The sequence below is a fragment of the Rhopilema esculentum genome, chromosome 3 (genome assembly GCF_057945365.1).
Source record: "Rhopilema esculentum isolate cy_ngs chromosome 3, ASM5794536v1, whole genome shotgun sequence".
NCBI lineage: Eukaryota > Metazoa > Cnidaria > Scyphozoa > Rhizostomeae > Rhizostomatidae > Rhopilema > Rhopilema esculentum.
Genome location: NC_142817.1, coordinates 1,891,464 through 1,916,119, shown reverse-complemented (window position 1 = coordinate 1,916,119; position 24,656 = coordinate 1,891,464). Strand labels below are relative to the sequence as shown.

The 24,656-nt window shown below is 36.4% G+C and overlaps 1 protein-coding gene across 1 annotated transcript in view; it reads right to left on the bottom strand.

The window, feature by feature from the left end:
- The window catches only part of LOC135692562 (protein MCM10 homolog), a 45,631-nt gene extending 21,690 nt beyond the window's left edge, over positions 1–23,941 (bottom strand). Inside the window, exons 1-16 of the mRNA XM_065210737.2 lie at positions 23,801–23,941; positions 20,260–20,538; positions 19,121–19,372; positions 18,626–18,758; positions 17,737–17,899; positions 16,914–17,075; positions 11,773–11,906; positions 11,063–11,143; positions 9,480–9,703; positions 6,203–6,242; positions 5,096–5,166; positions 4,148–4,479; positions 3,414–3,549; positions 2,800–2,936; positions 2,088–2,201; positions 712–860 (exon numbers count right to left, since the gene is read on the bottom strand). Coding sequence (XP_065066809.2) covers positions 712–860; positions 2,088–2,201; positions 2,800–2,936; positions 3,414–3,549; positions 4,148–4,479; positions 5,096–5,166; positions 6,203–6,242; positions 9,480–9,703; positions 11,063–11,143; positions 11,773–11,906; positions 16,914–17,075; positions 17,737–17,899; positions 18,626–18,758; positions 19,121–19,372; positions 20,260–20,530 — 2,399 coding nt within the window. The 5' untranslated portion in view covers positions 20,531–20,538; positions 23,801–23,941. The remainder of the gene's footprint in view (positions 1–711; positions 861–2,087; positions 2,202–2,799; positions 2,937–3,413; positions 3,550–4,147; positions 4,480–5,095; positions 5,167–6,202; positions 6,243–9,479; positions 9,704–11,062; positions 11,144–11,772; positions 11,907–16,913; positions 17,076–17,736; positions 17,900–18,625; positions 18,759–19,120; positions 19,373–20,259; positions 20,539–23,800) is intronic.
- Between the last annotated feature and the right edge of the window lie 715 nt (positions 23,942–24,656).

Here is a 24,656-nt window from a genome sequence, read left to right as displayed (position 1 = left end):
TTTTGTGATGCATCAAAGTTGAAAGATTCCTGCTACAACCTGCTATAAAAGTAAACATTGAGCAAACATTTGCATCGAGAAGACAGACCTCAAAACAACAAAGTAAATCACGCGAGACTGTGTTGCTTAATCAAGATACTATCGGCCCTCTTCCTGAGACAGATCATGTGACATTACTCCATTGGTCTCTTTTATACAAAATGCTAATGTCTAATCGTCAGTCAGATTATTTTAGATTGTTCGCACTCCCGTTCAGTCTTGACTATGTGGGCGAAGGTGAAGAATCCGGTTCGGATAATCCGATTAACCTCGTGTCATACACGTCAAGGAGTTTTGTGACTGCATCAACGAATCACGGGTTGCCTAGGGTCAGGGAACGCTCTTCTAAAAATATGACATCAAGAAGGACATGAAACCATTCCGGATTGTTCATGTCCGCCGACCATGTGAAATTATTAGTCCCCTCAAGTCAAAAACAATTGGCCTGCTGTAAATGGGACTGCGTTAAATTATTCAAACTCTTCGATTATGACGAGGTTGGTTCATTAATGAGACAGATACTAACTATGAGGCGAATGGTCCACTTATGAGGTCGATCGAGTGAGACTACGGACGTTTACATCCATAACGAGGCGACTAGCCCATTCGTGGAAGATTACTTGAGATTGCTCCAAAGGCAATGCAATGCAAAAACGAAATTCATAAGCATACCTGCACGGCTGGACTGGAAGCTTCTTAAAACTGGTTGTCCTATGCTTGCAGTTTTTACACATGAAAAACCTTTTGACTGCATCCACTTTCACCGTGAAATGACCTTTATCTTTGCAATAACTTGACTGGAATTCATGCATATATTTACACTGAAAGAAGTAAACATTAATTGTAAAATCATTTTGGAAATATGTTGTACTTTTTTTGAATAGAGGCCTGTAAAGGTGCAACTGAATCAACGACGACAGTGGGAAGCATCACTGACATCACTAGTTCTGAAGTGAAGATGTCACAAAGATCTAATTCTAAAATATTTATTCTTGACCTGATAGAACACAACTAATACCTCTGAAAGTGCAAAATAATCAAATACGTTAAGGAACCGGTGAAATATGTTAAGATCCGGTGAAATATGTTAAAGATCCGGTGAAATAAATTAAAGATCCGGTGAAATATGTTAAAGATCCGGTGAAATATGTTAAAGATCCGGTGAAATATGTTAAAGATCCGGTGAAATATGTTAAAGATCCGGTGAAATATGTTAAAGATCCGGTGAAATATGTTAAAGATCCGGTGAAATATGTTAAAGATCCGGTGAAATATGTTAAAGATCCGGTGAAATATGTTAAAGATCCGGTGAAATATGGCCCATGGAAAATGTGAAGTTGCTAATCCGGGTGACTGCTATTATGTTAAAAGCCATTATCAGAGACCAAGTTACAGCGATTTGATGGGGAAAGAGTCTGTACTTATGTGGCTCTGCTAATTCGTATCACAGTTAATTGAGTTTCAATATTTAGAGGTATTGCATGATGCTCTTTTAGGTAATTTGTTCCAAATTAATGAATTCATGAAAAAGACTGTTAGGACTTCATCACTAACGAAGCCTTCGAATTTTCATTATTTTCTTGAGAAAGGCTTTCAAGGTTTTGCCCTATAGACCAGAGAAAGAATGGCAAAGACAGAAAAATAAGAAAATGTAGCAGAAAAATCAGGTAGAGTGGAACATGATAATAGATAAAATTCCGAACTCTAGAAGAAAGCTCTTTATATATTTTATCTTGTTTAAAGAATATGACTATAATCTTCGAAACTTACAGCCAGTTCTGAAGGGCAACAAATACTTATGCTTGCTAGTTCATTCAGTGTCTACCTTGTGTGGGAATACTTCTTATTAGATTACTCAGAGTTATGTAGAGAAGGTGAAGGATTCAAATCCGAACCAAACAGAAATCAAACCAACACAATATCTTTATGTGTTTGGTAATCACAATAAACTATGGCGAAACGAGAATTTTTATGACATTGCTGTCTGGTAGCACTTATTGCTGTAAAGAACAAATAAAATTGATTTGACGCTTGTTTTTAAAACTTACAATTTTACAGCAAACGACTTTGACATCCATTTCAGTGATATTCTTCATCTTTTCTTCGTACATTTCCTTCTTCTCAAGGACGCTAAAATAGGCCGCCTCTCTTTCAGCCTCAGCCTAGATATCGCATAAAATCGAAGCAACAATAAATTAAACATTAACAATGTCGCGATTAACATAAATACAGCTTTCATCAGCCAACAATTTTCGCCCTAATGAAGTTCGGTATATCGGGGAAAATAATTAAGTATCTTTGGTTTATTTCTGTTCGTTGTTCTCCGGTATTGGCGCATTGCGCGGTTCCTTACTTTAAATATTTCACCTACAAACTATTCTTTTGAAGTCTGTCAAAAAAGTAGTGGTACCGTGACCTTTCCAATCTTTTACATATCATAAGATACTCGACCGAAGATTCTAAAGAGTTTTCTAAGGTTTTTCTTCGACTTATTATTCGACGTCGACAAAATGAGTGGTGAAATCGAATGCAATTTCCTAAAAACCAGAACTGAAGGGGAAAACATTCTAACGTTTGTATTACGGAAAAGAACGAAATGATCAATGAATAATAGTTACTGCAATAAGAATCAACAGTATTAGCATCATAACATGCGACATGCTTTTGAGCAACAGCAATCATTGCATTTACAACATTCATGGCTGTATTATCGTTGCCATCCGTACCTAGTACATAGAAGCTAGTATAGATGCTACCCACCCGTTGAACGGTGTCTGCATGGGCAGATTGTGTTTTCAAAATTTTCTTCCCTTCCTCTGATTCTAAATCCAAAATACCTAAAGCATCGTCTAAAATTCCTTTGCGTCTTTTCTTTGAAGGTTCGTGATTCTCTGAATCTGGAATATAAGTTCAATGAAGTAAAACACGGTAAAAGAAGAAAACAGGGGGCAGACTACAAGAACTGTAGAAATTATGGCTGAGGCGGGATAATGAGAGGAAATTCGTTTTCCTTAGTTAAAAAGACCATGTAAACTGTAAGATTCTTACTTACAAAAAACTGAAAAGACCTTTTTAATTTGATGATTGTATATTTTCCAAGTCCTAATTCGTTTACCCTAAGAAACAGAACAAGCGTTAATTTTGGGAGAAATGCAACGAAAATAAATAAAATTTTGTTAGTGTCTGAATCAAAATTAACGATGTTATGACTAAAGTTTTAACTTTTTCAAAAATCTACAGAGCGCTTCGCCTGACTTCGTTTGGAAGTTAGTGATCCTTATCCATTCTTCATCTAGGCATCCGTCAGTAGACAAGGATCTTCAGGTCTAGTAGAAAAACATATGAAAGTTTGGAATACATTTGAAGGAACAAACCTTCATCTATGGTGTTCTTTCTGACTCTATCTTTGATCTTTTTTAAAAATTCAGGAGATTTCTTTCTCGCATTCGTCTCCGTTTTCTCCGAATCTAGTTTGATTTTCTGGGCACGAAGAAGTGAAATGGCCTTCATCTGTTTAGAAAAGACGGATCAATAAAATATGAGCCAAAAAATACCAAAAACAGTTGCTTGTTGTTTAAAGAGTTCTTATTAATGCGCGATAATTGCATCAAATTTGACACCATAAGGTGCTGGATCGTTGCTTTGGAGAAAGCACGGAAAAGCGTGAAATACTAGAATAACCTTGTCCTGTCGTCGAAAAATAACCACAGACAACCGGAAATTAGATTCTAGATATTAAAAAAACTTTAATGGGAACATTTTAAGAAAAATTGCTACATGATTCGACAGGCAATACAAGGGCTTTGCATGGCATAAGCCTCTGGAGCAGCTTGAGTAGAAGAACTAAAGGGGCACGTCTAACGGCTATCTAAAGATGAAATCTACGCACAGAGCTAGAGTTAATGCTTTCTTATCTTTGTTTCACTATAAATCGTTGTTAAACAATATTACCACTAAGCATGAATTTGCTTTGTCTATTAATTTTGCTTTTAACATTTCGGTTTGAAGAACAGTACATCCACTGAAACTTTTACGTGTATAAACATAATGAAATGAAAAATGGAAAGACAGATGTCAGCCAATATCAATCTAATTTAAGTATCGATACCTTTGCTTCGTTTGGCTTAGCTGGTCTGGGAACAAGTGGGGGTTTCTTCAGGCTTGAGCCAACCGGAACATCACTTGGTGTTCTTGAATTTAATGAATCGCTAACAATATCATCTGAATCACAAAATTCTATAAAATCGTCTTCTTTAGAAACACCTCCAATTACTGGTTTGAATTTTGAATTAAAAGCTGGCGGAGTTGAAAGCCTTGGTTTCAAAGATGCAATTTCAATTTTGGCTGGTTTCAATTTATGTTTTTTGAGTTCTTTTTCCTCTTTGATAAGATCTTTGGCTGATTTTATCTCAACTTTTTCAGCTACAGCACTTTGTTGCTCTGTTTAAATACAAAAGGTACAAGGTATTTGCAGAGTGGGTTTACGGTTAATATAAGCTGGAATATTTGTAAAGTAATGTAGAATAGGATTGGAAATTTGGAAATAAAATTTTAAAATACAGCACAAGCTTTTATATTTTGATCAACATTCGCCTAGAGAAAACGCCTATAAAAATATTTTGCCTTGGGATTCTGGATCCAATCTTGCCAAAGGCTGTTGTATGTAGGCACAACAAATCGATTTTCTTTCTTAAAAGTCCGCAAAAAACAAGTTTTGCATATTTTCAAGTAGACACCACACTACGCATATCTCATGATATATAAAAATCCACAATGCAGAGAGGTGTGTAGAAAAAATGAGTACAGAGGGCCAGATTAAGCTACACCGCCTAACGATCCCAGAAAAGTTGGGGTTAAAGCTTGGTCTATACTAGCAACACAAGCACAAGCACAAATGCAAGCAAAGCTCTTAAATGCTCTTTAATCTAATTAGCACCAAGGGTAACATCTACAAAACCCTTCTCCTCGCAGCTGCGCGCAAAATGGATAATGCGCAATCCAGGATAATAGGAGAATAATTACAATAAATGAAAAAAATTATCTTCAAAATTAATACCTTCTTCATCTTTCTGCAAAAACTTCTTTAGGTTTCTTGACCCCACGGTGGGCATTCTCAGTCGATCTTTGCTGAAAAAAAATGTTTTCCTTCAGCGAAGTAGCAACCACAGATTGAAAGCAAATGGCTATTAAAAGGTCTTTGAAAACAAATAGGCAGGTGGAATCACATTCAAGGGTTTCGCGAAATTACAGATTGTAATGAATTAGAAACAGCAAAGTCTACACAATTTTTCTCCTGGATTCTAAGGGAAATAAACACTAGTCTTTACAGAAGTATAAAGTTCAAAAGCGTGACGTCATAAAAAATCTATTTTAAGAATTTGTAACTTTTGACCACTGACTCTAAAAAGACGTCAAATCTTTACCATTGGCTGGGATATAATTAAGAAATTTTCGAAGCTTGACAACGGATCAATGTTATTTTGGCTTTTAATAAGCCCCTACTGCTACCGTACATTCTCGAATTGGACCCCTCAATTTGATGATTTTCGCCATCTGTGTTTCCATATGGCGTTTTATTGAATTACCACAACAAATTCATACTTTTGGTAGCAATTAATTAAATGCTCATAAAGAAATTCCTACTAAAATAAACGAGGTATTTTAATAATGTCTTCTTAATGTCAACAATAATTTTATAAGCCCCCCCCCCTCGTATAAGCCCCCCTCTAATAAACCCTCATCTAAAAATATCAAAAATTAATAAGCCCCAAGGGGGCTAATTCGAAGATTTACGATATGAGTGATCTTGCATATGCTCTTTCAGGTTTTGTGAAGCAAATTTTAAAATGCTGAGAACATACTTTTGCGACGTCATTACACTAGAATTCTAAAGTATCAAAATACAGATTGGCTCTATAGCAAATTCACATCTCTGCTAAGGATGGTAGGATATTCTCAGTAGGGTATTCTTACAAAGATGTCAAAATATTGAGGCATTGATGTGCCTCCGATCATGCTTTGATTTCGTCTTCCTTAAATGATAAGTTTTCATGTCATTTTATAAAGCCCTTCTTGAACATTTATGCAATCTTTAAATTAACCAAAAATGATGCTATAGTAATCACAACCAAAGTAATAAAAATTCGTATATTACAAAACTTACAACTCTTCTGATATTCCATTCACTTCACCTTGATCTTTATCTTTAGAGAGATGAAACGAGGCTATATTTCTGAACGGCGATATCGATTAAGCATAATTTCAGAAAACAATTTACCATAGAGCGAAAATGCCTTTCTAACGCAAGTTTATGTAATGTCAAAATAGTGAAGACGCGATTAGACATCTTTCAATAACGGACAACCTTCAATAACTGATACCATTCAGAAACAACACCATTCAAAAACAGTTCCCTTACAATAACAGACAACTCCCAATAACAGATACCTCACGATAACAGATAGATATCAACCACGGACATCTAACGATAACGGATAACTCTCGATAACAAAGACCTCTCAATAACAAAGACCTCTCGATAACAGATACCTCACGAAAACAAATACTTCTCAATAACAGATACCTCTCAATAACAGATACCTCTCAATAACAGATACCTCTCAATAACAAAGACCTCTCAATAACAGATACCTCTCAATAATAGATACCTCTCAATAACAGATACCTCTCAATAACAGATACCTCTCAATAACAGATACCTCACAATAACAGATAACTCACAATAACAAATACCTCTCAATAACAAAGACCTCTCAATAACAGATACCTCTCAATAACAGATACTTCTCAATAACAAAGACCTCTCAATAACAGATACCTCTCAATAACAGATACCTCTCAATAACAGATACCTCACAATAACAGATACCTCTCAATAACAGATACCTCTCAATAACAGATACTTCTCAATAACAGATACCTCTCAATAATAGATACCTCTCAATAATAGATACCTCTCAATAACAGATACCTCTAAATAACAGACACCTCTCAATAGCAGATACCTGTCAATAACAGATACCTCTCAATAACAGATACCTCTCAATAACAGATACCTCTCAATAACAGACACCTCTCAATAACAGACACCTCTAAATAACAGACACCTCTCAATAACAGATACCTCTCAAAAACAGATACCTCTCAATAACAAAGACCTCTCAATAACAGATACCTCTCAATAACAGATACCTCTCAATAACAGATACCTCACAATAACAGATACCTCTCAATAACAGATACCTCTCAATAACACATACTTCTCAATAACAGATACCTCTCAATAATAGATACCTCTCAATAAGAGATACCTCTCAATAACAGATACCTCTAAATAACAGACACCTCTCAATAAGAGATACCTCTCAATAACAGATACCTCTAAATAACAGATACCTCCCAATAACAGATACCTCTCAATAACAGATACCTCTCAATAACAGATACCTCTCAATAACAGATACCTCTCAATAACAGATACCTCACAATAACAGATACCTCTCAATAACAGATACCTCTCAATAACAGATACTTCTCAATAACAGATACCTCTCAATAATAGATACCTCTCAATAATAGATACCTCTCAATAACAGATACCTCTAAATAACAGACACCTCTCAATAGCAGATACCTGTCAATAACAGATACCTCTCAATAACAGATACCTCTCAATAACAGATACCTCTCAATAACAGATACCTCTCAATAACAGACACCTCTAAATAACAGACACCTCTCAATAACAGATACCTCTCAATAACAGATACCTCTCAATAATAGATACCTCTCAATAACAGATACCTCTCAATAACAGATACCTCTCAATAACAGACACCTCTAAATAACAGACACCTCTCAATAACAGATACCTCTCAATAATAGATACCTCTCAATACAGATACCTCTAAATAACAGATACCTCTAAATAACAGACACCTCTCAATAGCAGATACCTGTCAATAACAGATACCTCTCAATAATAGATACCTCTCAATAATAGATACCTCTCAATAACAGATACCTCTAAATAACAGACACCTCTCAATAGCAGATACCTGTCAATAACAGATACCTCTCAATAACAGATACCTCTCAATAATAGATACCTGTCAATAACAGATACCTCTCAATAACAGATACCTCTTAATAACAGATACCTCACAATAACAGTCACCTCTCAATAACAGATACCTGCCAATAACAGATACCTCTCAATAACAGATACCTCTCAATAATAGATACCTCTGAATAATAGATACCTCTCAATAACAGATACCTCTCAATACAGATACCTCTCAATAGCAGATACCTGTCAATAACAGATACCTCTCAATAACAGATACCTCTCAAAAATAGATACCTCTCAATAATAGATACCTCCCAATAACAAAGACCTCTCAATAATAGATACCTCTCAATAACAAAGACCTCTCAATAACAGATACCTCTCAATAACAGATACCTCTCAATAACAGATACCTCTCAATAACAGATACTTCTCAATAACAGATACCTCTCAATAATAGATACCTCTCAATAACAGATACCTCTCAATAACAGATACCTCTCAATAACAGATACCTCTAAATAACAGACACCTCTCAATAACAGATACCTGTCAATAACAGATACCTCTCAATAACAGATACCTGTCAATAACAGATACCTCTCAATAACAGATATCTCTCAATAACAGATACCTCTCAATAATAGATACCTCTCAATAACAGATACCTCTAAATAACAGACACCTCTCAATAGCAGATACCTGTCAATAACAGATACCTCTCAATAACAGATACCTCTCAATAATAGATACCTCTCAATAACAGATACCTCTAAATAACCGACACCTCTCAATAACAGATACCTGTCAATAACAGATACCTCTCAATAACAGATACCTGCCAATAACAGATACCTCTCAATAACAGATACCTCTCAATAACAGATACCTCTCAATAATAGATACTTCTCAATAACAGATACCTCTCAATAACAGATACCTCTCAATAACAGATACCTCTCAATAACAGATACCTCTCAATAATAGATACCTCTCAATAACAGATACCTCTAAATAACAGACACCTCTCAATAACAGATACCTGTCAATAACAGATACCTCTCAATAACAGATACCTCTCAATAACAGATACCTCTCAATAACAGATACCTCTCAATAACAGATACCTCTCAATAATAGATACCTCTCAATAACAGATACCTCTCAATAACAGATACCTCTCAATAACAGACACCTCACAATAACGGACAACTCACGATAACCACCCACCCAGTTACTGCACCTTTACAGCGACTAGGAACATTGATGAAGTGCTTCAAGAATTACAAACTAAACCACATGTCCACATTAGGCAATTGAGAATGATTTAAAAGCAATCAGATGATCTAACCTTTGTTGCATGCATTCATCGATGACGTCTGCATCACGTGACTTTCAGTTGTTGATGAACCCATCAGTGCACTTAACGTCTGTTTTTTAGTGTCTGCTTTCTTCTTCAATGCCCCTTTATCATGCCAAGTAAGAGCCTGCCCTCCGTAATACAGCTGGCCTGAGTGAATTTCCTTCTTCACTGATTTCATATTTCGAGCCTTTCTAGCATCAGGGCCGACAGACCTGTAGGAAAATGTATCTTTATAAAGCCGAATGCATTGCTCTTTGGTACAAGAGTTTTGCACTACGGTGAAAAACCCGCATAAAAGAACCTCCATGTTTTCTTGGAAGAAGGCGCCAGCTATCTTACTGAACGATTAAAATTCACATTTTAGTCTTATGTATACAAGTACCTAAAATTTTATGAGATCAGTTGTGTTTTTATTAAATTGATAAAAATAATGTAATTTTAGGGTAAAGGTCCTTAATACTGGTGTTTCTTTTATGCGGATTTTCACTGCATCCTAACTACGTTCTTAGTTTGTGATGTATAAGATCTCACTTGCACCGATAAAGGCGGGAGCAATTGACGTTAACGAATTAGGCCCATTCTTCAAATAGGCTCAGGTGAAAACCGACGAGAATTTTCCTGAAGCTGAAGAGTTTTCCTTCCTTTTATTAACTCATATAACTGTCAAGTTGACTTGCTATGTTTTGATGCTTCAATGAAGAAAACATCCCATCATTTTCTGAGGGATGAAATGTTGGTTTAGTCTAAATTCTCTCGAATCGACCTCCATATCTAAATGAAATAGCTAGTTTTGCGCCCTCAGTTTTTTGCATATTACGCTTTTTTTCGTTGCCAAGTTGACTTTTTGATTTATAACTAACGCCAGGTTGCAGAATTTGTCATCAGCAACTGATACCGAATCTGCTGATTAAAAGACCATTTCGTTGCACTTGGAAGAGGGGGGGCACGTCAATAATACTATATTGAGTGTTTATGCTTCACAAGTTAATGTCCTGACAATATGTCGTTGCTGTCATAATTTTTCATGTGCAATAGGGGCTAGACAAGTAATGATTCAAGTTAAACCAAAATCGGCCATTTTTGCTGGAGGATCAGGCCATATTTAGGCTAAATCCGGCACTGCACTTACACAGTATTGTTGATAGTTTCAATTTTAGGTCCATTTTGTCCTTCCATCTAAAACTAGGCGCTGTTACAATGGACAAGAGATCAAGAAAGACTGACACGATAATATTCTCTATAAACTGTATAAAACGGAGCAGTTCTAAAAATCCAGAGTCATATTACCTTCATCCGTATCATATTATCGGAATCATGTTATTATCTATAAGTGTTCCTTATAAGGGAAGATGTTTTGGTAAGAAGGCATCATTCTGGAAAGGTGTTATCTTTAGGGAGGTATCCCCCTAAAAGGATTTGGCCTGTTTTAGGGGTGATTCCCTTGAAGTTTGGTTAGAGTGGGCGTGCCTTCAAAGTTAGTTCATTTTCGAGCATCTATGGTAGATTTGCGAACAGACAGGGTTATTGGACAAAATAAGTCGATTGAAAGAAGAGCAATTTTCGAGACTTACGCAGATTGAAACTCCATCCGTTTTGATTTAATCTTCTTGTATTCGCGTGAAATATGATGCTCACAGAAATCTCCGTGAAACCTAAAAATAGATCAATCAATATAAAGAAAACGTCATAAGGGAGACAATTATACAAGAACAAAACCACAGTCTACGGTGAAACAGCAATAATAATTGCATTCAACCTAAACATGCAATCTTTTAGACAAAAACGTAATGATATAACAAAAAATAATCAATTTAAGAAAAGATTCATTTCAACTTAACAATAAAAATTAATTTTTACAACGAAAATCAATATTACGTAAAACAAGCTACTCCCGGCTTCAAAGCAAACATTATTTTTAAACCTCCAAAATTTTAATCGATCTTTAATTTCTTGAACAACGAAACAGTCCAATTTTTTAGATGTTGGAACCAAACAGAGAGAAATCTGACCAAATTTTTATTATTAATCTTCTTATTAGGTTTTGAAATTGATTTTCAAAGCCTGCTATAAACGAGAACAATATGACTTGCTATTAAAGTATTTCACACTTTGAAATCCGTAAAATTGTCAGTTATCAATAGAACGATATTTACATCAGAACGATATTTATATCAGAACAATAAATAGAACGATATTTACATCATTCAGTTGCTTTCGCAGCAGTAAGTGCCTTAAATCACAAACAAATATTAATTAAGCGGCATAGAAGTTGACTACTTACTTATTCACAATAAAGCTGCATTGCTTTCCTACTTTAGTAGTTGCCTGGCAATATCCAAAATCTTTTGATGTGCCCAGTATCATCAACTTTCTTGGATTGTCCAAGGTGATTGCAACGCAAGATGATTCATCGTTCTGCAAAAAATTAAAAATCAACCAGATGGATCGCAAAATGGAGGTGCTGATGAGGGACGTAAATTGGCAGATATTTTGGGGGGGGGGTGAAGGGGTCAAAATTTCCGACTGACAAAGGTCAATTCTATTATTGTTTAAGGGCCTAAACTTTAATAATTGTTTACCAACGAAACCTTATAAATTGTCTCTTCACTTTCTAGATTTCGTAAATTTGGAAGATCGAGCGTAAAGAATGTTAGTTTAATTAGTGCATCAAAACATACGTAGTCCAAAAATCAGGTATCAGGTATCAGGTAATCTTTCTCCTTCTACGACTTGCCCATTGCTCCACTATCTTATCTAAATTTACGTTGTCCAAAATGTCTTTCTCGCAAGTAAGAATCATGAGGTCGTTTAGACTTTCACAGAGGCGGCGCCCAGAAATTCAAAGTTGGGGGAGGGTGCTCGAGTTGATAGAATTATTAGACTAAACAACCATCTTTTGAAAAATTCATTAAAACGATTCACGATATTTTATGGGGCACTCATTATGCTAGCGGTACGTTTGAAGGGGCCGGCGGGAGGTTGGCGGAGGCCTTAGGGATTCCCTGAAGAAGTGGCTTCCCTGCGAGCGAAAAAATTTTCACGACCACGCTTTTTAGATTAGCTTAAAATAAACTTCAGAATACTTCTTGCAGGTATTCTCTTGCAATCGTTTAAAGCATTTTGTTATTTTTAAGGCATGCTCTTATTACGTTTGATTAATTCAGTCTTAAAATAGACTTTGGCGTATTCCTTGGAAATTAGGCAACTAAAGGATTTGTAGGATTATTCTTTTCTTTATACTTTTCCTTTACTCTTTCTATTTGCTTAACAATACATTTTTGCAAAAAAGTGGGGGCTGAAGCCCCAAACTCTCCACCTGGCGCCGCCTATGTTTCATCAGTCGACCTCGAACGGAGAAAGTTCTTGACAAGTCATGGGAAATGTACTGCGGTTCTTTAAGCATTACTGTTAAATATTATTTAAAAAATTCAATTTCGTATCCCGTTTTTAGAAGCAATTTGATGGAATGACCATCGCACTATCCCCATTACGACGAATGGAGTTGAAAGTACTTGCATTTTAATACAAAACTTCGTTTTTTCTGTATTGCGTCGCCTCTCATTCTTTTTAGGACTGTTTTCTTTTGAACTTATACCTTTCTTATGCTTCTCTTTGAGCTACAGTTCACAAGGTCATTTGAGTCAAAACTTCAATTTTCACAAACAATTCAAATTGTTTCCGATTAACCCAGCTTTCTACCAACAGCTTTAAATTTTCCGACTGTCCTCAAATTTTCCGACTGGATGAAAGATTGGGGGGGGGGTGTCACACCCCCCACACCCCCCAGTATTTACGTGCCTGGTGCTGATGTTCCCGTAAAAAGCAAAAGCCCTCAGAAAAGACTTCAAGCGCCTTCTGAAGTATTCTTATGCCTCATTTACAACTGTTTTTTAAGGAAAGGCCTGATAAATAAGATGTATGTTTCGAAACTCAAGCTTCGAGTTTCGAAAATCAAACTGACTTAAGCAAGTTTTGCTATTGTTCGTAACGGCTGAGCATTGCAACCTCTTGAGTAAAGTAGAAAAGAACCATATGGAAAGGCATTTGACAAAGGCAACCTCAAGGCATCCCCTATGTTTTACTGTGGTTATCTTGAAAGCTTGGAAAATGGAATGTGTCAGTAGTTGAATGCTTGGGCAAAATTCTTTGCCTGAACTGATCACCTCTGATCACAAGTAGATATCCGTCTGTGGAATACCAACCATGGTATTTACTACCAAAATGAAGAGTGTTTGCTAGATACCAGCGTACAATCAAACCATTAAAAATTAATAGACATTTCTACAGACGTCACGGACTGCGTTTAACTAACTAAAAAATCGATTACCTAGCAACGATCGTGATTGACAGATTGGTATGATTAATAAAGAGTGCTAAAAAGAATCCTGACATCAGTTTGGCAAGATCAACGTAATACCATGAACAGCTTTGTTGGATCTATCGTTGTACTCTTTGGCATCACCAGCGGCTTCAAAGTTAGTGCCCACAGTGAGACAGTTAAGAATGAGCAAAGGACTGATGATTTAAAACACTTTTGCAAGATTAACAACTGCCAAGCAAACCCTGATATAAATTTTCTGTTTAACTGGGAAAGCCTTCTCGAACCATGCAAATTAAATATCTCATGGGTGGACAGAGATCAGAGAGCGAAACTAAACGGTATGGAGACAAGTGCACAGAGAACTTCAGTAATCATGGAAAATATCAACTTTGTGAACTCGTACAGCAGGATAATAATACAAACATATACAGATGGTGGTATTAGAAAAACTGTCGGCGGTGACTCGTGGCGAGCAACATTACGCGGCCAAACAACATTGAGTGGTGAAAGAACAAGGCAGATGGCTTACGTGATAGATCGCATGGATGGGACATACGAAATTTCGTTTTGGGTTCACGAAGCAGGGACGTATCACTTGGATTTGTTACTGCAATATTCAATGTGCAACGGACTAAGAGATCCTCCAATTGGCTGGTTTGAGATGGGCAATAAGCAGGGTCAAAATCAGCCTGAAAGTCTGATGAGAAATAACTCTGATTGGCTGTTCAAGGCAGTTTCATTGCCAAAGTTTGAAGTCAAAGGGTGTGACGAGAGGATGAAAGAAGAAGGAAGCGAGCCTTGTGACATGTCTACTGATTCCGACAAACTGAGCCACACTGATGCCAAAAAGCTTAGTACCTGTCGGTTAATCTGGAGACACTTTTGGCACTGGAAGGACATAAAAGGTAATATTCAATGGTTCTCTGAAAGAGAACGATATGAGAGCTTCTCTGAAAGCCTAACTGATAAATACGATTTCTTGTGGGCATACGGAGATTCTCTTTGCGAACGATGGTGGTACACACCATTTCGACAAATGCTGTGCCGGAGAGCATTCAGGACATGTGACCACACATACACTCATACCTATGAAGATAGAGATAGAGGGCAAAAGATACCAGCTGGTCAGAAATTCAACAAAACGCAATTCTTCTCACCAATAAAGAAAATATTATACGACAAAAGAATGACAAACAACAGTGTATTGATCATTAACTTTGGGCTGCACCTGATTACCGGCCTCAATATCAAAGAATTAAAAGATGTTGTCGATTCCTTTGCTAGCATTATCTTGGAATTGCGATGTGAAAAAGGCAAGTTTGGCGCAGCGAAAATAATCTGGAAAACAACAACATGTGCGGTCTTAGAAAACAGTAAACATCCTTTTTATGGCAGATTTTTCCTGACAAACCAGCGAATTCAGCTTTTCAATTCCTACGCTAACTGGAAGCTATGCTCCATAGGAGTTGATATATTTGATGTATATAGCATCACTGCCTCGTATCCAAAGGGCACACTTGATGGGCTACACTTTGAAAGTGAAGTTTTCAATCCAACTGATAACGCCTTGGCGAAATTTTTAGCGGAGATGAAGCGATAGAGATTCAATTAGTGAACAGGTCCATTGACAAAAACTGATCTTGTCTTAGCCTTAGCTTCAGACACCAAACTATTCGTGTTTAATGCTATACATTTTTTGGAAATTTGAAATTTGAAATTCTTATTACGTGAATGGGTATAACAAATTTAGCTAGTTGGACATAAGAAAAATCATTATCTGAAATTATCAAAGATTTTTCAGGAATTATCAGGAATTGTCCTGTTCATTAAATAATTTCCGTTTGACCATAGTTTGACTCGGACCGATGTCTGGGCGATGTCAAACGGTCCTGATTGTTCTATCCATTTTTTGAACCAGTGAGAAAAGTGCACCATATCACGTTAGGGTAAAGGCTCGCAGAGGTAATTTGCTCGCTTCACAGCATTCGCTGTAAACCATTAACATGATTTCATGATATATACTATAGTTTCATTATTTTCTTCTCAAGAAATCCTTTCTCTAAATGTTTTCCGTCAATGATATTTAGGACTTGCCTATTTTTATAAGACCCACGAATGTTCATACCAAAGAATACATTATATCATATGAAAAAACCACTATCGATTTGAACTGTGTTTGGGCATATGCTGGAAATGTATAAAGCCTACAGACCTTTGAACAAACGCTGGTTCTTCTCACAAATAAGTCATCAAAGAGTCAGAACGTACTGACACTAATTGCGTCTTGCCAAAATTTCCTACCTGGCATATTTACGTTTTACTTTAGTAAAACATAATAAACTTATATCATATGAATTGCCAGATGATGATTAAGTGCAAAACTCGGAGTAGTAATTTACAGGCATCCTGTTCTGTATACCAAAAGCGTGTACAGCCATGTATATACGGCATAGAACATTTTATGACAGACCAGTGAACAGTAATTTTAATTACTGTAAATTCTCTGTTTAGCCCCCCGTCTCAATTAAGCAACCTCTCTCTCCCCCTTTTCAGAAGGAAAAATTTAATTAGCCCCCCCCCCCTCTCAATTTAGCCCCCCTGCCCAAATTTCACTGATGCTGAAATAAGTAAACTTGACATAAAACAGAGATTCTCATTTCATTCATTGGTCGTTCAATTCTTCGCATCAAATCAAAATTCACACCATGCCTCTAGAATTAATGATTTTTGACGATGACGATGACAAACAATAAGGCCCGGCGGGGCTAAAAAGAGAATTTACGGTATGTTTACATATGTCTATAAGAGACCAGTAACTTGAAAGTCGATTTGCCCTGTCACGTGAGAATCGTTTAAAACAGGATTAAAAGGGGCTATCGAAATAAAAGCTATAATTTAAAATACATGAAATGTTCACTTGGTGGTCAAACAAATGTGGACACATTGGGGGGAGCAAGCCTATTGTTTTGGCAAGATGACATAACATGTTCACATTGTTTTAGAACAAAAGACCATTGGCCTCCAAAATATTAGGGACGACATCCCCCCTCGCCCCCCCGCCCCCCCAGGTGTCCGCCACTGGTCTCAAACCATGGACTTACATCTCTCTGTGGCATTATAGCGGCATTGAGTAATGCAATCACGTTGCCCTCTGCCATCTTCCAATACTCTTTATATACATCACCAAAAAGAAAGAAGCTAACAGCCGAATTTTCTTTGCCAACAGCCAAATCTGAGAGCTTCCAAATACTGAAGGTTTTCCCCTGCAAAAACCAAGCTGTCTTGAAACAAGAAAATATGTAAAAGAGAGTACTGAAGGTTCGACAAAACTCAAGGTAATAAGAAATTTTTAACGACTTCAAGATGACATTGCAAATAAAAATATGATCTGTTACCCATCTGTTACCAATGCAAAACTGGCTACTTTGCAGTGATTGAAATAAAGAATGATTTTTTACAAAAAACAGAAATATTCTACTAGCGGAAAACAAATTATAAATTAGAATTCTGACGAGCAAGGACATTTTGTTATCTAATGTTTTGCAATAACAGTTTTCTTTTCAAAAGCAATCAACAGATACTGAAGCGGTTTACTGCAGCTGTCACTCAACTATCGGTCAATCTCTAAACGTGTGGAGATTATTACGCTTATGAAAATGGTCGTATAAAAGAGAAATCTTCAACGCTGTTTATATCCCGATAGGCTGCCGGTTTACAAAATGACAAGAACGAATAAAGGTCTAAAAACAATACATAAACTAATGTTTAATTATCTAGATAAACTGTTTCTTGTGACAGTTTCACCTATGGTTTAAGCCAATTTAGCAACAGAGACAAAATGCTGACGGGATTTAAACTACTGCTGTTCTAAATAAACAAAACTCAGCCTTTAAGATCGCCTTTAAGAGCAAATTTTCAACTCACATTAGCAGCAGTTTTCGGTAGCAATTTCTTCACAACCACGCCCATTGTCACCCAATCTCCAGTTATTTCACCCTTGCTTACGTAGTTTGACAGCATGTGCAGCTTGATAAACCGACGGTCATCCATTTTTGTCTCCATTTCTTGGCTCGAGATTCGAGGATTTCTACATGAATAGCCATAACAATGAATGAAAAAGTGCAAAATTGAAAGAATTAATCAAAACACAACTATCCCTCATTTATCATTTCATGAAAACAATGAAAACAAACAAACAGGGAACAATGTTTTTGAATAAAAGGGTCTTTTTCAAAGTAATGTTTTAAAGTAAAGGAAATCCAGGCAAAAGAAAATGAAAAGTTTGTGTTCCTAAAAACAGTAAGAAAATTCACAATCAAAAGCAGCTTGCAAAATCTTCAAACTGCAGGCAACAAATACTTGAGTAGCAAATCTAGACACTTTGTAATTCAAAAAATTAATTTTTAAAGAACAAATTTCTGCAAAGGCTCAGTCTGCTGGCAATTAGGTGGCTGAGTAGCATGGGTGCAGGAATCTATGGTCATTCACCAATCTTCTTTTCTAAGAAATGTTGTCTTTGTTGAAAATTTGGGATAAATTTTTCAAAACAATAGATAAGAAATATTACAGTTACGCTTCTTGAATCTCAATGCTAAAGCTTGTTTTCATTTTGAACAACCTTTCCCACAACCCCTTCTCCCCCCCCCCCCCCCCCCTCCTGCTCTCTAGAATTTGATCATCGTGGCATTCATTCCTGTACTATGAGCATAGCCATAGATTGGATGATACAATAAAAGGATTAGGAACTTTAGGGCCTGTTTAAAGGGAGTCTAGGAAACTTGCTTGAAGAATAAAGAAGCAAAGAAGACAGTACACAATTCGAATCCCAGAATATGATTCCATCTGCCACGGTTGTTCCTCTTCATTTCTTTTTGAAGATGGTGCTCTCTTTTTGTCAATGTACATTTTCTTCTTCTCATGTTGGATATTGTCAATTCCACTTCGATCTAGGAAAGAAAAAGATAAATACTTCATATCAATCAAAAATAACTTCCATTGTTTTTATTATATTTAGTTGTTTTTAGCAGTTAATTACAGTTATAATTTGTACCAAAATGATCCTGACATTAATCTACATAGGAACTTGCTATGAGTGGCAAAACATTTACGTTCTAAGCTGATCAAACTGCATTAACTATAGAATTACGAAGCATTTTGAAACTGGGGGGCACATGCAGGCAAAAAGAGGCACCTCTATGAGCTGGAAACAGGCACTTCATCATTCTTTCCAAAAAGTGGGGGCGCAAGCACCCCCATGAGCCAATTAGTTCCTATGTTAATGGCATTAAAGTATATATAATTGTCATACCCATTTTAGGTTCACGCTTTGTTGCATGAGCCACCCTTTCTGTCTTTTTAAAAAGAATATTTGATCCTTCAGGTGTCTTTTCTATTTTCTCCTTTGCATGTGACCCACACTCATATTTTGTTTTTGTTGATGATGAGTTCACTTGATCTGACTTCTCAACAGTCTTTGACTTCTTTGCATCTCTCAAATGCTCTTTTTCTGCTAGTTTCTTTTCTAAAATTGCTAACTTTTCTTTTGTTGATTTTATTTCATCTGTAATTAAGGTAACAAAAAACAGTCGCAAAAAGCCAACAAAACTGATGAATGAACAAAAAAAAACATTGATTAAAAAGTTTAACATTAACCTAGAATTTATACATAAGGGTCATGACAAAAAACCTAACAATTCAAATATGAAGGGACATGTTCAGTAATATACATACATCCTATAAGAGTTCAGTCTTTGTAGTATGAGGCATACAAATTTCTTAATTGTTGCTTATGTTTTGAAGCTTTCTAAAGCAGCGGCCAAATTCAAAGGCAGCTCTATCGTTTTCTAGGGTTTTGTTAAAGTATTCCCATACAGGATTTAACAACGGCACCACAAAGTAGTTACGGGCAAGATCCAAGATCACTTGACATAACAGTTTATTAACCAAGGGGGTGCCAAGGGGGTGCCAGATTACTAACTGCAATCAACACCTACTGCTTTAAAGTAATCAAAATGTGGGAAATGCCACACACAGCCTATTTTCATATTACAAAGACTGAAAGTTAGAATATTATGCCACAGATTTGCTACAATCCTTGATAAAACCTCTTTAAAAAAGCAATAGAGTGCCAATGTATTAGCAAACATTGTAGTTAATTCCATATTTTCTCACAATATGATATTTGCAATTATCTTTATACTTGAATCTAAATAATTTGTCAATTTACCCAGCAGTGCTGTTAACCAAAATTTACTTGGAAGGTACTTTAATAATTCAAATTACCTCAAACACTCACATTTTTCAATATTGTACTTCCATCTCATTACAGATGGCGAAATTGTATCAAATTACAGAACTGTTCAGATTGACATCAAATATACCCATCTGAATCAGGGAAAGAAACAAAATGAATAAAGTTGAGCTGAAACTCATGACCAGAAATCTTACCTTTGATTGACTGGATTTCCTCTTCTTCACTTTTCTCATTTGTAGGTTTCAGTTGAGAGGAATCAGCTAGCTGCTTTTTCTTGCTGAATTTGTCATTTTTGCATTCATTGAAGGTTTCTGTTTCAGCAACACATATACCACAATCATCATCAGAATCAGAATCAACACATTCAACATTATTCTTGTCTGAATTTGTCAATTTGTTTTCATCAGAGTCACTATCATCACCCATATCAAGGAAGTCAACCAAATCATCTAAATCATCATCCATCTCGTTGACTGCAAGTAAGGATGGGTTATCAAATTCTGACATCAAGATAGAAAAAGAAAAGGAAAACCTCTTTTGTCTAATTCAAGATGTTCTAGAAAAAATAGCAATGTAGCCCGTTATCACTTCAACAATGTTACATAGGGCTGTCAGATGCAGAGGGCTGGGCAGCCCCCCCCCCCCCCTAATTCTCATACTGTAATATATTATCTTTATAACAGTGTACAGAATGAGAAGGAATACAATGGGCATGCACCCAAAAATGAAATTCCTTCTGACAACACTGGTACAATAGAAAATGCCTGAACTACCGAATTTCAAAAGAACAGGTTTTGAAAAAAGGAAACAAAAAAGGTGGTATGATTAATGTTCATGGAAGTGAAGATAAACAAATATTTTGAAAATAAGTTGAAGTTTAAAATGATATTAAATTTGTTGGTTTGGAATGCTACAACAATTTGCAAACCAATAACAATTTAACTCAAACAAGATCAAGACAAGAAGAAGCAAAATATTTTTTGACCTGATATTAATATGGCATAAGCTAAAAATAAAGATATGCACACTCAGGAATTTCATGCATGTTGGTTTCAGAGTTAAGTGCCAGTCATACTTGAAAGTTCTACTACTACAGAAATGTTAATATGTTATAGTTGTTGCAAAAAGGTCACAGGGTGAGTACAAAAATTGCTTTAATGCATGGCAAAAATCCTTAATATGTCAACGGACAAAGTGTTAGGGGTGTATCACACCAACCCACCAACAAAAAACTGCATATCTTATGGCTAAAAGGTTTTTTATGCATTATGATATTGATAAATCATATTTGTTTAAATTGTTATCAGAAGTAATAGCCTCCAGCGTAATTTAGCCACAATAATATTTTACATAAGAATTGTCTTAAAAAATTTTTTCAAGAAGCATTCCCTGTAACCTCAAAAAGAGTCTGCCTTCAACTTGTTTTCCAGAAAAACAAGTTCCAGAAAAACAAAAACCCTCCAGCTTTTGTGATTCGAACTCTAAAAAAACTTTTATTCAAAGTAGTTTCTAATCTGTGCTGATTTTAATGGACTTTTGATCTCTGCTGATTCTTGCTGTTAATATTCAATCCGAAATAATTTTTCAAAATCAAAATAGATATATCATCAAATCATATCAACTGCAGTGGCGTAGCGTGAGCGCAGAACTTAGGCATGCGGTAACATAAAATATACGGCTATGTTGAATAAATATAATGGTAATTTCAGTTTCTAAAAAATACAAGCGGTAATTAATGATAATCGTGATAGCAAATTTTGATTTTCAAAGTAACAAATCATTTGTACTCTAATTCTAATCAATCAAGGTGTCTATTCTTAGCATCAGAGGCTCCGACAGAGGTTGGAAAGTGAAGAGGGGCCAAGGGAAAAATTATCACCCGTGCGAAAGTTTTTGAAAAAAGCTCAATTGTTTAGCAAGACTTTTCAGAATAACTCCTAGTGCTAAAACTGCTTTGCAAAAGATTTTATTCTTATTCATATTCCTCAAGAAAAGGCATCACCTAATGCCCACCTAATGTAAGAATTTTTTATGCTATAATGAAGCTGGGGATTTCCGCAAGAAGGAGCTCTCCACATTGCGAAATTGTTAACACACTGCAGAGCCTAAGCGAACAGGAGCAACAGTTTCTGCTCATTTTTTACTCTCATAGTTAACTAAGATGAAAATAGTGAGCTGTGAGAGTTGTTAGAATTGAAGATGCTTCCATGTGTAAAGTTTCAGAAAGTTAGTCGCGGCAAATCATCATGTTTTTAGCAAGGCTTGCGCTCAGGTCTACCGCATGCCCTGGTCCGTAAATTCTGACTATACTGGCAAGCCTTTTGACTTGAATTACGGAATGCAGATCATGACAAATAGACTCTGACCCCACTTTGACGAAACTTTTTCTCTTTTCAACAGTCACAAAGTAAAGAAAGGAAAATAATTGGATTTGAAATGATGTATCACGCAAAGAGTATTCGCAAAAAGCAGCTTATAGGTAGAAACATGTTGTGGATTATCAAATATTTGGGAAGGCTTGCGCTCAGGCCGACCGCAAGCTCCAGTCCGGAAAATTCTCACTTCTCTCAGAAGCTTCTCTCGAGTTGCACTGAAGCTGCACTGGAGCATCACATGTTTCACTTATTTTGGACAGGCAAAAAGAGTGATGTGGAGGGGCTTCAGTTTTTCAGATTTTTCGAATTTCATAATTTTTAGCGATCTGTTTACTTGGAAAAATAGCCAATTTGGGGCCAATTGGCCTGTTGGCGCTAGAGTTCACTGCATGCTGCTCATGACAAGAAAGAGAAGCCGTTTATTGCGGAAATTGTTATGCATTGAAAGTGTTGCAAGAATTTTAGAATTTGTCTATAAATTTTTACGCTTGCGCCGCAAGCGTAGCATACATAGACGCTACGCCACTGATCAACTGGGCACATGGCTTTGATAGCTCTGTCTTGAGTTTTTCCATGTGACCATCAGGTAACTTAGTGAAAATTTATGTGGCTTATCCTTAATTTTGTGAATCAAATCTCACAAATTACACTTATGATTGTAATTAAACAACTATAAAGTGATACAACCTGCAATTGCTTGATATATTGAGGAAAAAGAAGCTAAGATTACTTTATAATTTACATGTCCAAAAAATTAGTCAATTTTGGTGACATGCTAAGTTTGGATATGCAGTCAAAGACAGGCACTGCTGAGGTAGGGGGCTGGGGGCTATAGCCCTCCCACCTACTTTTTGCCAAAAATGCAAAAATGTACCAATTAATCAGCAGTCAAGCCACTTTTGATTTGGTTTTAGCCTTTTCTTAACGCTCCGCGGTGCCTGAAAGAAACTAGTCCATTTGTCAGTTCAAAGACAGATCAATAGAATTGTTTTTGGTGGGGTTCGAGGCAGTAATTTTGCTACACACAACGCCCTCCCTCGCGACACACTACAAAAAACACGTAAACAGTTGATTTAGAAATTCAAGCGAAAATTTACAAGGTCGGAAAACATTTGTAGAGTATGCAGTCGTTACGCACTGCTTTCCATGGCCCATACACAAAACATTACACATATTAGCTCATTGAAACCTGTTTGAGTCACTCGGTAAAACTGATGGCTGCGGAGCAGATTTCCAAATGTTGTCCTAGAGGCACTAGGCCAGGCCTCCCTGTAGTGTAGAGCGCTTCACCATCAAAATAACAAATGTGTTTATACATATTTGAGCGATCGGAATAAGCTAAGAAAATCAGAATACTTACAATCAATGTTTATGTCTTAGATTTGTCTTTATTCTTGTTTCGATGTTCGTGATGTTTAGAACACGCAGAATCTCAATGCCTGTTTTCGCGCCTGAACTTGCTCCCCTGTGATTCGGCTTCAGGTTCGCGCGCGATTTTGTTACCCAGTCCTCTTATCTAAATGACGGTCGAGGGAACTCGAAAATACACTTACGTTCGAAAGTATTGCACCAACCGTCACAGAATGGCAGCACTGCCGCCAATTTTTTCTAGCTAACCGAAATTCAAATAGCTATAGCAAGTTAAATAAATGTTTCAAGATTACTGTTTGTGTGGAAAATAATGAAAGATTCATTACGGAATAGTGTTTGTATGGAAAATAATGGAAAATTCATTACGGACAGGGGCGGATCTAAGCAACAATGATTGGGGGGGGAGGGGTGTTAGACACTAATTTTGGTCCCACACCCTTCAGGTCACTGGTAAATTATGGCAACGCCCATTTTTAAAATTCCTTTTTTAGCTTTAAGGTAAAGACGATAAGAAGCAGTGGCGTAGCCAGGTTTGAAAGATTGGAGGGGCAAAGAGGAGAAAATTTTTGCTGGCTTTTATACGTGGCAATTTCGCTTTATACAAGGTCATATCTGGCTTTTTATGGCTGACCCCATTCTACAACTGCCTCTTTCCTTGACAATTCATCAAACGCTTACATTCTGAAGTATGTAAGGCGAGGAAGCACTACTTGGAAAAACTGTCGGGGATTCTCCACAGTTTTAATCAAATATCTAAAAATAACAAACAGGATTCAAATGTTTTCCAAAAACTAATTCCGTTCTCCTTGGAGCAAAATCCCCGACAAGCATTTCAGAATCCAATT